Source organism: Blennius ocellaris (genome assembly GCF_963422515.1).
Source record: "Blennius ocellaris genome assembly, chromosome: 9".
In the NCBI taxonomy this organism is placed as follows: Eukaryota; Metazoa; Chordata; class Actinopteri; order Blenniiformes; family Blenniidae; genus Blennius; species Blennius ocellaris.
This window is the reverse complement of record NC_137658.1, coordinates 15848172-15862585: the sequence shown is the minus strand read 5'-3', so window position 1 is coordinate 15862585 and position 14414 is coordinate 15848172. Positions and strand designations below refer to the sequence as shown.

Below are 14414 nucleotides of genomic sequence, written 5' to 3'. Positions count from 1 at the left end.
GCGGAGGCGCTGCTCGAGGTGACAGTGCGCACCGGGAGGAGAACTGTCACCGTCCGTCCAGCTGCCCCGTGAGTAACATCTGCTCTGTCTCTGGCTGGAAACGTTCACACATCAGGAGTTGTTTTCCACAACTCTTCATAAATCCCGTTACCTGTTGTTTACAAGTGTTTTCAATCCCTTCCATGGTAACTTCACGTTGCTCATAGAGGTGGGAGAAGTATTTTTTTTTTTTGCCTTATTACAGAAATAATGACTGCTAAAGCTGTTACATTCAATTCAGGTGACTTGACATTCAAAGCACATTTTTGCAATTAACAGAAAAATATGTAGAAATGACTCAATAGTAAACAAATGTAGGTTTTGAGTGATTGTATTAGTTTGTTAAACAATAACATTATTCCCTCCAATGTGATCGGATGTGAGTTCATATTGTGTATCTACTCAGTTCCAACATCCATCCATCCTCTGTGCTGCTTCACCCCCCCCCCCCCTCCCCCCCCAGGATTGTCTGATAGCAGCTTGTTATGAGTGAAGGCAGAGTGCACCCGTCCATCACAGATGCACACTCACATTCACACCCAGAAACAATTTTGAGTCACTAATCGTGTCAATTAACAACAAGAGACACTACTTTTCATGGGTTGTTTTTTCCTCCCAGTTTTTTCTCGTAGGAATGTGTTCTCTTACTTTTTCATAAAACCCGAATAAATAAATACATTTGAGTTGTTTACGTTTTAGTCAATGAAGAATAATGCAGGGAATCATGTCAGAGCTTCAAAACCCGCCTTCACAAAGGCTGTGGTGGACGTCTGAAGTTTCCTGAGTCTGGAGCAGTGAAGATGTTGTCTTCAGACGCCGCCTGTCTGTTTGTCCTCCATCTTCCACCCTCTCTGCCCTCTCTCGTCCAGCATGTGAGAGAAAGGAACAGCTGGATGTGCGAGCTGAGCCTGAACTTGATCCGTTCAGATCAACAGGTCCCAGAGGCCCATTTCTGTCACTGCTGCGACCGTCTGCGGGGGGAAACCCTGTAATGGTGCAGCTGTCCATGTGCGTGGAGTTCACACACACACAAACACACACACACACAGACACACACCACGTGTACAGAGCTGAAATCCCCTCGACAGGACTTTCTAGTAATCCACGGCCCGCTACATGTATCCGTACTCCGGCCAAAGAGGAGGCCTTCCTTTAACTTTCAAACACAAACTGAATATCAGCCAGATTTAATGTTCTGGAGAATTGACACCCCACAGAGACAACATCAGCTGAATATGAAGCGGGAGCTGTCGGGGGTCCTGGGCCTGAGCCACCATACACAGACCCATATAGTGTGCGTCTGTGTGCGAGGACTGGCACATGAAACGGTTTCCCTCGAGTTTATTCACGCTCAGAGAATTTTGCATATGCAAGTGTGTTTGTGGCAGATTGGTACAGTGAGGGCATTGTAAGGGGGGCGTGTGAAAACACAGTAAAGATGTCACACTGCAGCTGGCACAGAACACGACTGATGGACTGCACACACACACACACACACACACACACACACACACACACACACACACACACACACACACACACACACACACACACACACACACACACACACACAAACACACAGGTTTGCCTTTTTTTGTGTGTCTGTGTGTTGAAAAGACAGCGATTCTTATCAAGAGGCTCTCTGACTTTTTTGCAGGCGAATAAGTGACCATCTCGCTGTCAGATCAGTTGTGTAACACGCCATGGGGCTCGTGAGCCTGTTGAATCGACCCTCCGGAGCAAGTTAGAACTGCACACCCATGAAGTCTGAGCACAGAGAGATTTAAGATAGGAGGACGGTCAAGATCAATACCGCAGAGGCTGATAAAAAAAAGTGCCTCAACTCCTCCTACCTCTAGAGAAATCAGCGTTCAAACGATACCCAGAGGTTTAATATTTTCCAATGTCATGTCTCTCATCTTGAAGTGACATAATGCCGACAGTCTGATGTTTATCGCCTCCAACGGACGACATTACACATCGGCCTTCACGTTTCTTGGGACCAGAAAGTATTTTGACCAAGTCACTTGTAAGGATTCAGTCTAATACCCCCAAATCTTTTGGGATTTTGTGGTTTCAATCCCACCTAATTAAAAGTATTGTATTACAGTTTTTTTCCCAAACTTTTTTTAAAGTTTCACTTAAAAATGCAGTGTTGCACCTGTGTAGAAAGTTTATATTTAATCTACACGTTTATATGTGGAGTTTATCACGGTCAAACTGCAGTTCTTCAGTCTTTCACCGGGATCTTTTACAGTATTTGACAAATACACGCGTGACTGTGACTATTTAAGAGTCACTTCTGCAACACAATGCTGTTTACTGCAGCTATATTATATCAAGTTTGACTCACCGGAACTACAATTGGTCACAAAGTCATTGGGACCAATCTAGATTAAGGCTGCAAAATATAACACAAATTTATTGTTATCGCATTATTATGTAACTTGTGCAATATTCATATCACAAAAGACAGAACTATGATAAATCATGTTTCCATACACTTTACTTTCATACTACACAAATTCAAACTGATGGTATTATGAAAAAGAAAAGAGGAAAAAGAAAAGTGCACTTAATCTGGGTTAATTCATTAAAATGAAGTGATTGACTATTCCGACCTCGACCCCAGACTGAAGACATGCTTGTTAGGTTGTTCAGCTCCTCTTCATCGCTTATATGTTCAGTGTTTACGACTTTAAATGGAATTCACAATTGTTATCTGCCAAACATTTGTCCCCCGAAAAGAATGGCGATGATATCTCTAAGACGAATATCGGTTTTGAGATCTGATATATTGTTTTCAGAAAGGAAGAATTGAGTTATGGACTCCCAGTGTAACGGTTCCATGTGAAAACGGCCTGCTGTACACACAGCGGGAGATAAGACAGTTGGCGCGCTACGAGCGCAACACACTCCCAGCAGGCCAGTTCCTGTTCTGACATCACTCAACTCTTCATGTAAACAGAGAGAAAACACATTGTAATCCACAATGAAGGATTACTGTAACTGGTAATGTTTGAGAAAAACTATTGTACTTTTCGCCCAGCGGAGCTCAGTAATGGTGGGAGCAGCTGCAGCACGGCTTTTCCACCCAGCCAGCATGCCCAGTTATTTACTTCCTCCAGCTGGAGTTTGGCCATTGATTCTTTTCAGTGTTTTTTTGGCCGGCGGACCGTTTTGCATTGAGCCGTTTAACTCTGCTTCATGAATAAATTAGCAGTTTTGGTTCACGTGGACTCCGGCTTCGTATTCGTAGAATTGATTGTGTTTTGAGGATGTTTACAGGTAACCTTCATCCTATTCACAAGTGTACCTATTTGTTTCCCAGTGAGTAACTTTTATAGAGGAAGCGTCTGAGTGCTTTTTCCGTTCCTCACCACAGCCCTGCAGCCGTGCATCCTGACCGCCTCTGCCTCCATTTGTGTCCACGATGAGCTGGAAGGAGTTTGACTGGTTGGTTCCCTGCTGACACCGTCGATCCCCAGATATCCGCTCCGACTCCCCCGCTCTTCCTGACGGCTTTTGTGCACCCTCTCCTTGCGGACACCGTCCTGCTGTCCGAGCTGTCGCCATGGCCAGTCTGGTTATAAACGAGACTGGAATGGAGAACTGCGGGATCGACGACTCCTTCAAGTACAACTTGTACTCGGTGGTTTACAGCGTGGTGTTTGTCTTGGGCCTGATAACCAACTGTGCCGCCCTCTTTGTGTTCTGCTTCCGGATGAAGATGCGAAACGAGACCACGATGTTTATGACTAACTTAGCGTTATCAGACTTGGTGTTTGTCTTCACGCTGCCTTTCAAGGTCTTCTACAATGTTAACCGCCACTGGCCCTTTGGAGACGGCCTGTGCAAGGTATCGGGAACAGCCTTCATCACCAACATCTATGGCAGCATGCTCTTCCTCACCTGCATCAGTGTGGATCGCTTCCTGGCGATAGTCTACCCTTTCCGTTCGCGCTCCATCCGCACACGCAGGAATGCGGCGCTGGTGTGTGCTGCCGTGTGGCTCACCATCGTGGGGGGAGGGATATCCGTGACCTTCTTCTCCACCATCAACAGCAGACACAGAGCCACCACGTGCTTCGAGGGCTTTTCCAAGAGCACCTGGAGGACATACTTGTCTAAGATCACCATCTTCATCGAGGTGAAGTGAGATAGTTACGTCAAAGTTAAAGTACTGTTCTTTCTCACTTGCTTTTCTTGTTCAACTTCAATTTGTTTTTGCTTTTATTTTCAGATTGTGGGTTTCCTTTTCCCCCTCCTTGCCAACTTGGTATGTTCCTCGCTGGTTCTGCGGACGCTCCGTCGCCCGGTCACGGTCGGTCACGGCTGTGACAGCAAGAAACGGGTCCTACGGATGATTCTCGTTCATTTAGGGATCTTCATCATCTGTTTTGTCCCTTATAACTCCATCCTCTTCCTGTATGCGCTGGTGCGAACCCAGGCCCTGGCGAACTGTGCCGTGGAGCGCTTTGCCAGGATGCTTTACCCCATCACCCTGTGTCTGGCCACTCTGAACTGCTGCCTGGATCCTGTGGTCTACTACTTCACCTCCGAGAGCTTCCAGAAGAGCCTGACCATGGGGGCCAAAGGGTCCAGCTCGCGCCCCGAGAGCATTCCCCGCAGCGACACTGAGACTCAGGACACAGCAAACACTCTCCCCAGAGACACACACACTACAGCCAGCAATGGGAAAGAGACAAAGATGTCAGAGAGTCAGTTCTGACTGGGTAGGCAAGGAAAAAGGTAAAGAAGGACGAGGCGAGTGTGACAGGAACCCTGAACTTGGAAAAATAAAGCAATCAGCTGTTTTGTCCTGGAAGTGGCAAACGCATAGCTCACCAGATTAGTTAAGTCCTGAAGTAAGTCCCGGGGTATGGCCTGGGCTTTGTGGATTAATCCAGCACTGGAGAACAAGAGGAATGTATCTGTGTTTGTTGTAAGAGAACACTGCAGGGACCAGAGACTCAGCCACACACGGACATGTGTAACAGTCCAGAGACACATGGCGCCTCTCAAAGAGGCTCCAACACATCATCGCTCTCACTAACACACACACACACACACACACACGGTTAAAAGTATTGCTGTTAAGTGCTTTTGTAAGAGCAAGTTCATAAATTCTATTGTTCGCAATGCATGTCATGTTAGATATTAATATTATGAAACTGTCCATTATGGTGAAAATCTGTTGTTTCTCCTGTTTAACAGAGCGACAAGTTGATCTTTTGAGTTACATTTGTCTCAAGTTGAATTCTGAGGCCACTAAATGTCTGATTTGAATTTCAGCGAGCGCTGTGTGGATTAATTCTTTCCCCGGTCCTCCTGCCCGCTCTCTCGAACCTACTCTGAGCTGCTCTTTGTGAGAAAACTGTATGTTTGACCTCGTGGGGGAGTTTTCCTGTAGGAGTTTGTCTTCATGTTCACCCCTCAGCCAGTGAGAACTGGCCCTGGGTCTTACAGGGCAACTCTGGTTTGGTCCAGGACCTTGTCCTGTGTGCTGTGTCACTGGCCAAATGCTTATTATGACTGGAGCAATGGTCCATTGTTTGCTTCTGAATGAGCTCTCTCTGTCTTAATCTGGCCTTAGACTGCAGATCTGCTCAAAGTCTCTTACACCCCGTAATGTGCACACTCCAAAGTACGGATGAACGTTGTTGACTATTTACCCCAAATTATGGACTTATATTTCTTGAAGTGCCAAACAGTGAGTCAGCAGAAGTTTGAGTATTGCTGAGTTTGCATGGATGTTGTACTGAGTTTGGCCTGCCTTTTCTCCTGCAGCCTCATTCTTACTTAAGTCTTGGTTTTACCTTCATAGGTGGCGCCACAAATCAATAGCACTTTTTGTGAAGCTTTTAATCAGGTTTTGGAAAAACTTTACAAAAACATATGCTTGTGGAAGTTTATAAACTGTGCTGGATCATCAATGGGCCATATTGAATATTGTCTTTAGGACAGGACTTGGACAAAATGTGCTTGATTTAGCAAACTTTCCAACTTGAGGCACTTTTATACGTCTTTTTTTTTTTTTTAGAAAGGTAAACAGTACACTGACAAGTAAACAGTACATAGAAGTAAGATGTCTTGGAGGGCGTCAAGAATCTGTCCATTTAAAAAAAAAAATATATATATATTTTTTGCTTTGCACATCAGTCATTTACTCGACAGCTGTTTTGGAGACAATTAATGAAACGACTTACTTTTCCTCGTAGATCAATCTAAACCTGTAATGGCACGAAGGAGAACTGTAGTTCATTTTAACTTGAAGCATTTTCTATAATGTGCAGATTTTTGCTCTAAGGTTTATCGAAACGTTGCATCTATTTTGCAAAGATTGAACCACATGATTGAGAGAGTACACCATGTCCCTGATCACAGGGTTCGTCACTCTGAATATCAGTCTTAACTCAAGACCTCCAAGTACTGTAAATAATTATTACCCCGTCTGTCATTGTAAAGCTTACTTACATCAGGGTCAGTTTGCAGTGTTCTTTTGCCCACATGGGTTTGTTAAAACCTGGGATAGGCAGCAGGTTGACATTTTTCCTGGATGCACACAACAGGGATCTTGCGAGGAAATGTAAATGATTTATGTCTGGGTTATTATACACAACTTTCATGCAAACCGTTTACTGTTTACTCTACCTTTTGTGGCTCTAATGCATACTTTTGACATTTGCGGCCTCAGTTAGGAATGTAATAGACCATCATTCTGGCAGTGGTTCTGTAGGGATCACAGGGAATGAGCACAGACAGGAAAGATGCAATCTTCCACACAGACTTCTTAAGCTGAGTGTCTGATGTTAGTGTGAGTGTTCTGCAACTGGAGCAGAGAGTCGATGGGCTGATATTTGAGGTCAAGGGTAGCAGAGAGGAGGAGGACTGAAGTGGATAGGAGGGCAGGAAGTTGGAAGAGTGGGAGTGTGGTGGTCCGCAGACGTTCAGCTTTACCCTGCGATGAGACAAAAGACACTGAGCACTGCAAAAATCTCATTTAAAGGTGTATGTCGGTTTAAAAAGAAAAGCCCATTGCTGACGGGTCACCACTGTGGATCCCTGTGCAAGACCCTTAAACTGTCTGGAGCTCAGGTTGTGTCCAGAAAGTCAAATCGTTACCAAATCAAACAATGATCACATGATCTGCTGTGGCCAGTCCAGAAGGGAGCAGCTGAAAAAGATTGGAAACATCACCACTTCACTTCAAGGGCGATAGTGCTGTTCAGCAGTGTCCTTCTCTGACATCTAGTGGTCATGAGTTGGAACAAGAGCACTTTACTAAACAGGCAGAAGTCACTCGTCATTGGGACACGTGAACGTTTATCGTGTTCATCTTCTCTGGGTGTCAACTCGTGAAACAAACAGGATGGAACAATCGAGCCTTCACCATTCCGCCAAGGGTGCTGTGGTTTGACGCTTGTAGGGCATGCGACACCCTTTTTGTTTTTCTTGGTTTGTAGAACAGGGCATGAAAACAAGTCCAAAACACAAGATGTAAAGCTGTCACGAGTAACCACTCGAAAATCAATCTGCCTAAACTTCAGAGTGACAGAATGGCATTAACATTCACAAAGAGGAATTCATTTCTTTTTTTAAATTCAAAAACTGGTTCAAAAAAAGGAAGTTGAACATCAGATAGAGGAAGAACTGGAGTGCTTTACATTTTGTAACAGTTAGAAATTACAGGATTAGAGCTGATATACACTGCATATTGAGTATAGTTGTACTGTATATTTGTGCTTGTATTGTGTGTGGATAAAAAAAAAGTATTTTATATCTTTAACATTTTCAGATGTAATTGTCTTCCTTCTGTCGGCTTTATATGTCCCATTGATGTTGACCTTCTTCTAACCACACATGTAGTTTTGGTTCTGTTGCCAAGCAATTAATGACCTAGCAAACGAAAAAACAGAAAAACAGTCACACACGTGCACACACACACGTGCACACAGACACACACACACACACACACACACACACACACACACACACACACACACACACACACACACACACACACACACACACACACACACACACACACACTTCCTCTTTCTCTCATCACCGCGCTTGAGCAAAGCGGTGAGTTTGAGTTTGAGACCAGCCCACGCTCATTTTCACCACCTCATGCAACGACGCATCACTGGCTGCTTTCATGCTGAGCTCACAGTCGTGCAGACAGCGACAGGTTGTGCTAACTGCTGCACGAGACAGTCTGCATCACAGTAGGAGAAAAGCACCTGGAGAGGAGGGTGAAACTACCGGAGCCTGAGGCTGCCGGTGATCGGGGTCTGACCTTTGCCCTCCATCGACAGCGATCAATAAGGAAGGAGATGCAAGAAAAGCAAGGTAATGACTCAATTCTTGTTTACAGAAAAAAAAATGCGACATTGTCACACCGCGCTTCGCAGTCACAGTCACGATTCAGTTTTTGCTGACATTGGGAATTTGCTCTCCAGGGAAACTTGAGGACACGTGAAGCCGAAATCATAGTTCATGTGTTTAATGTTCCAATGTTCAAATCAAATCTGATGCAAAGCTTTTGGGACCATTTCTGTCTTTTGTCATATAGGTTGCAACATATAGGTGCAGCAATGTCACAGCAAATTGCTCTGAAATGTTATAAGCAATATTATTTAAGGTTTTTGGCAACTGTTGTTTAGTTTATTCACCAGTCTCAGTTCTGTGTAAACATCCCTCAGCATTCAATCATTTAACAGGAGGGAGCCTGTTCGGTGTCTGCAAAATTCCCGTAAAGTAGCAGCAGCAAAAAAAAGAAAAGGAAAAAGAAAATCTCTGAACGGCTTCTCTGTTCCTCTGTGTGGCCTGCAGAGGAAGGGTGTGGGCCGTCTTGATGGCAGAAGGAAGGGTGATGCTCGGATGATAAGCAGAGTAAATCCTCTGCTCTTTCTGTCACACACTTCCTGTTGCAGTCTTTGGCAATGTCAGATTTGTTACAATTTCTTTCTGCACTATTCAACTTTTTTTTTCATGTGTCATCAACATGTGCTAAGTTTGCAAGATGCAGACCTGTGAGACCAACATCGGGGTTCACATCCCAATGGGGTGGCACCAGAAAACATAGGAGAATTCGCCTGCTTTGCAGTTGTCAAAATTGAATTTGCACATCATTTCACATGTTGGTGAAAGAGGCTGTAATAGTGTTTGTAAAATAGGATACGCACGAGAGAAGAGGGGGTTCACACCTTTTATTAGAGGCAATATGAAGAGAAAATGGTTGCAAATCGCCGCCTTTCATGAATGAGTCATATGTTGTTACACCCGCTCTCATAATGCAGTCATGCTTTACTAATGCGTTTCATTGTTTTTAATTAGTCATTCATCTATTCTACACTCGGGTTTCAATGTTTATCTTCCATCAGCTTAACAAATTATTTTATTTAGCAAAATATGATGAAAACGGGAAGATTTATCTAGTAAACAAGAAAAATTTCAGATGGAGATCTGGTCTTTGTTTGGCCGGTTTTTCTTCAATATAGCAACACATAGAAGCTAATTAAAAATCAATTTTAATAACACGATAATAGAAGTGTTTCAATTTAAACACTGTCCCTGCAGTGATCTTAATTAGTGTGAAAGGTTCAGCTTTATCAGACAACCACAGATATCCAAAAGAAATGTTGTGAATTAACTGTATGAAACTCACCTGAGAGTCAAATGAAAGTTTATTTTTGAAGTCACAAGTCACAAGCTCTCAGATGGAGCGGGAAATTTACTTGCCTCTGTCCAAAGGTTTAACGGTGATCCAACAAACACATTCATTAACAACCCAGCAGAGTTGGTGTGTGGGGTGGAGAGTAAAAAGACAGGGGGGAAATATGGACCTCTTCCAAAAACAGAGGAAGAGAGTCGATGAATGCAACCCTGTAAATTCTCCAAACCCATTCGGAAACCCCAGTAGGTGAGCTGTCAGGTTGTTAGTAGAATATCTGATTCATGCTTTGGTTGGAATCCTTACTGGAGCGGATCATCACAACTTGTTTTTTTGCCCCTGTGTTTATCCAGCCTCGTGCTGAAGAGACTGCACTCACTTGTGTTCCACATTGTAAAGTTCATCCTGGTCAGGTCAGCAGGCCTTTGCAGGGCTAACATGAAAAGACATGCAGGTTATTCAACACAAGCCTATTTCAATGTCATCGATTGGGTCAAAAAGCATGCAGCCTATTTTTTCCTCTTGATAGTCATGATCAGACTCATGGCATGTTTTGGGGTTTTCTTAGTTGCTCGATTTGCTTCACAAACTGCTGTTTCCAATTATAAATCTAAACTTCCCGTTTCATCTTTTAATCCAACAAGAAGGGAAGTCCTTCACATCTCCACATTTAGACACCGTGCGTGGCAGCTGGCCTTAACTTTGCCTTTTGGGGAAGACTGTGTGAATCAATCATGATTACCACCTGTGAATTCTGTGTAAAGAGCAATTTTAGACGCCAGATGCCAGAGAAACTACAATTACTGGACATGCACGTGTGTCTTTACAGTTTGCTGTGGTTACTGTGTCACCATCTGCTTGTCCACTTGTTCTTTTTTAGGTGTCTAGGAAAAATATGAAGGAGTGATCAAAGATTTAAAAAAAAAAAAAATGTCTCTGCATACATCCAACAAGTCGCTGGGCAACTCCTCAGGATGTGGTCATGACATGAGGAGCTGGGACGAGAGCATGGATAAGATGTACACCTACTTCTACCTGCTGCTCTTCATCCCCGGGCTGCTGCTCAACACCACGGCGCTCTGGGTGCTCTGCAGACACATCAGGTCCAGCTCCTACACACATAAACCTGCAGGACTTTTACATTATGGCTGTATCTCATTCTCTCTTGTTGTTCCAACAGTAAGAAAACGAAAGCCGTGATCTTCATGATAAACCTGGCCTTCGCAGATCTGGCCCACATCCTCTCTCTGTCTCTCAGAATTCATTATTACTTCTCCCACACGTGGCCCTTCGGACGGGGCGTCTGCTTGTTCTGCTTCTACCTCAAATACCTCAACATGTATGCAGCGATCGTGTTCTTGGTAAGCAAGAGATGTGCACAAATCAAATTTTGTAGGGAAGAGAAAACCTAAAATCAATAAATGTGTGTGCTCATGAGATAAGGTTAGCGTAAGAGACAAACAGGAAGTTGTTTGAGTTCTCACAAGTTTTACTTCCTGAGCCTATATACATTCTACTATTGACTGTAAACAAAGATTTTATAAATCATTATAAAAAAAGTAAGAAAAGGGCTTTGAGAGAGTTTTTGAAAGTATTGCTTAGTGTCACAGAAGTAAACCACACGGCATTAATCGCCACACCAATCAAATCAACCAAAAACTATTATTTGGTTTTTGCGTTCATGTTGGACTTTTTAATGGGTTTTGTCATGATGGGATATTATTGCCATCCAGGGGAAGCCCACATCACACTCTGAAAAAAAAAATACGATCTTTGATTTAAAGTACATCACATTTTACTATGATTTTGGTAAAGTTGTTTACTTTAAAGATATTACATATGGAAAACTTATGGTCTATGCTTTTACCTCATTTTGGTAAAGAGAAAGTTTCAGTTATGAGCCTCTCATCAGAAATGTGTCGTTAAAATTTGAATTTTGGAAAAGTTTTAGCCAGATGTGATAAAATGCTGTGCAGTAAGAAGATATTTTTAAAAAGGGATGCACATGAGAAATGAGATTTAGAGTTCTGTGTGGTTTATGTACACTGCTAAAAACAAAAAACAAAACAAATAAAGAACAATAATGATTAAATCAGTATTAGCCTTGGAAACACCATTATATTTCCACTGATGATAACTTCCCTTCTGTAAAGAATGTTAACTGACTTCAATACCTAGTGTGTGGTATTGTAGCTTCCGTTTTCAAAAATCTGTCCGATAGCGACTTTCAAAATACCTTAAAGTTGAAACTTACAATCTTTTCTACTCCATCATATAGATTATGATGTTTCTGTTGTTAACATAAGTGATGGTTTGGTTAGTGTCGGTCTTTTCCTGATAAACAGCTGTCTCTTAAAGGAATTTCTCATTGAATGGTTTATTATTTGATTTGTCGATTGTGGTAAAAGTAAATAGATTCCAACTTTGAAATGTCAAAAGGTGTGGATGAATGGTTGTTAAAGTGTGAGTCGGCCGGAGCCCCAAGAGGCCGATAATGCATGTCTTGCTGCTGTTTACAGGTGTGCATCAGCGTGCAGAGGTGTGTCTTCCTGCTCCACCCCTTCTCTGCACGCGGGTGGAGGCGTCGCTACGACTTGGCGATCAGCGGAGTGGTGTGGTTGGTGGTGGGCGTGGCCTGCTCGCCCTTCATCCTGATGAGGAGCAGCAGCGCTGATCTCAGTCAGCAGACACTCTCCAACATGTCCTCGTCTCTGGAATATACTTCTACGGTACAAACCTCAAGTTTCACCAACATGCTCATGCAGCCTTTGACTACGAGTCCCACCACAAGCCTGAGGTCCACCCTGAGTCCCACATCCACCAGGATGGGTTGTTTTAAAGACTTGCCCACGCGCCACCTGCCTCTCTCTCTGGCGGTCTCCGTGATGGTTCTCGCCGAGCTGTTTGGCTTCGTCATCCCCTTGGCCTGCGTCTGTTACAGCTCCATTCGCATCGCCTGGTCTCTCAACCGGGGACGAGACCAGCAGGGTTCGAGCTCACTCAACCCCTCGTCACTCAGTCGTCTGCAGTCGGTCTCCTCCACCTCTCAGGGGGACAGAGAGCAGTCCAGCAGCGACAAGAAGCGCGCCCTGCGGATGGTGCTGGCCTGCATGACTCTCTTCCTGTTCTGCTTCGCCCCGTACCACCTCAACTTCCTGCTGTACCTGATGGTATCGCAGAAGATTGTGACGCACTGCGCCATCACGCTGGCCGTGCGACAGTTTCACCCCGTGTCTTTGTGCCTGGCGAACCTGAGCTGCATCCTCAATCCCCTCCTCTACTACTTCCTGACAGCCGAGTTCAGGATGCACCTCACCAAGCGAACGTCCTCCTTCTCCTCCTCCATCATGTCTTCTCCCATCAGCTCCCCGACACACTGGCTCATGCAGCACAGACTCATAAGGATGGAGAGTAGCTGCTCAGACAGGGAGTAGCATCATCCAGAGGCAAAGCTGGCTTATTTCCTTCAGAAAAGGAAAGCAGAGAAATCATGGAGGATGAAATAAAATGTTATAGACACTCCTACTTGCCAAGAGGATCTTGCTCTGCGGGTCACTAATTCTAACCCGTTTCAACATTTTTTTAATGTGCAGACGCAATACAGCTGCTCAACTCTGAAAGTCTGCACGTCTTGTGAAATACAGTTTCAGGAAAATGCTATTTTGAATAAGCTATATCAGTTTCAATTTCCATTGGTGGCATTGTCAAGCAAATGTTGCAATTTTATATGAAAGCAGCCCTATTTTACAATCCTTGTCACCTGTTGCAAGTCAGATGTTAAAGAAATCAGGAGAACGCTTCATTCAATGGACAATGTCCCTTTTATTAAAATGCAGTAGATCAGACATGTGTTGTGGTCAGACATTTGCAAATGAAAACCTTCATTGCCATGTACATATTTTTCCATGTTGGTTTACTGCAAATTAAAGCTGCACTGACTGTCTGATCCGAGGTGTGTGTGTGTTGTCTGTGGTATCTGTGCGATGTGCAATCATGCATCTGAAGTTGCTCTACAGTGAGATTTTGTCTCGATGACGGGTGAAAACAGGTGCCAACTCATGTTTGCCAAACTTCCTCTGGTGGCGTAGACAGTTGGCTGCAGCTCTGAGAACCAGTAACTGTCAGGCGCAGCAGTCGGCTCACTGTCACCCCCACCCACCACCACCACCCCCCTGCTATTCTCCACTCACTCACTCACCCACAACCTCACCCCTTTTTGCATCGGCTGAACGGAAGTGAAACCCTTAGGAACACAGCAACAGGCTCACATGTCCCCCACCTCTGGTCTCTTTGCTATTTTAACGAGTCTTGATACAACCCGGAGACACGTGAAGACGTGAAGAGCTTGTGTTTCGTTTTTGGTGCCGATTATCACGCCAGATATGTTATTTTTGCTATGATTCAATTCATCATGAAACGATAGAAACTGCGGCCATTCATATTACAGCAGAAGTTACAGTGTCAGAATTCTTGTAAACCCCACCCCTTTGCTCACAGGAAGCTGTATCTCTGCATAGAAGAACAGCAGAGGGAGAACGAGGGACAGACCACAGAGATAATGAGACAATACGAAAGAACACAAACATACTGGAGGAAACTGATAGATGAATATATCAGCCAGCGAATGTGAGCGAAAAGAAAAAAACAAAGGGTGGGATAGAGGGAGTCAACAGTGTCAGAAGAAGAGACGAAGGGA

The 14414-nt window shown here is 44.1% G+C and overlaps 2 protein-coding genes across 3 annotated transcripts; both read left to right on the top strand.

Annotated features, from left to right (window-relative positions):
* On the top strand, positions 1-5244 carry lpar4 (lysophosphatidic acid receptor 4). Of its 2 annotated transcripts, none has more exons than XM_080501987.1 (3): positions 1-68; positions 3425-4189; positions 4283-5244. In XM_080501987.1, exons 2-3 carry the CDS (start codon positions 3614-3616, stop codon positions 4769-4771), a joined length of 1065 nt encoding a protein of 354 aa, XP_080358113.1. In that variant the 5' UTR covers positions 1-68; positions 3425-3613; the 3' UTR covers positions 4772-5244. The 2 variants fall into 2 exon arrangements, with proteins under 2 accessions (XP_080358113.1, XP_080358114.1); XM_080501988.1 differs by lacking the exon at positions 1-68 and adding an exon at positions 920-1047.
* A 3009-nt stretch (positions 5245-8253) lies between these two features.
* Positions 8254-13596, top strand: p2ry10 (P2Y receptor family member 10). The gene is made up of 4 exons (XM_080501815.1): positions 8254-8394; positions 10599-10821; positions 10899-11079; positions 12238-13596. The coding sequence occupies exons 2-4, from the start codon at positions 10649-10651 to the stop codon at positions 13150-13152; spliced, it is 1269 nt and encodes a 422-aa protein (XP_080357941.1). The 5' UTR covers positions 8254-8394; positions 10599-10648; the 3' UTR covers positions 13153-13596.
* The last annotated feature ends 818 nt before the right edge of the window (positions 13597-14414 follow it).

Coding starts and splice junctions, on each gene's coding strand:
- lpar4 (XM_080501987.1), top strand. CDS start 3,614: ATGGCCAGTCTGGTTATAAACGAGACTGGAATGGAGAACTGCGGGATC. Junction 4,190..4,282: donor AGATCACCATCTTCATCGAG/GTGAAGTGAGAT, acceptor TTTTATTTTCAG/ATTGTGGGTTTCCTTTTCCC.
- p2ry10 (XM_080501815.1), top strand. CDS start 10,649: ATGTCTCTGCATACATCCAACAAGTCGCTGGGCAACTCCTCAGGATGT. Junction 10,822..10,898: donor GTGCTCTGCAGACACATCAG/GTCCAGCTCCTA, acceptor TTGTTCCAACAG/TAAGAAAACGAAAGCCGTGA. Junction 11,080..12,237: donor ATGCAGCGATCGTGTTCTTG/GTAAGCAAGAGA, acceptor TGCTGTTTACAG/GTGTGCATCAGCGTGCAGAG.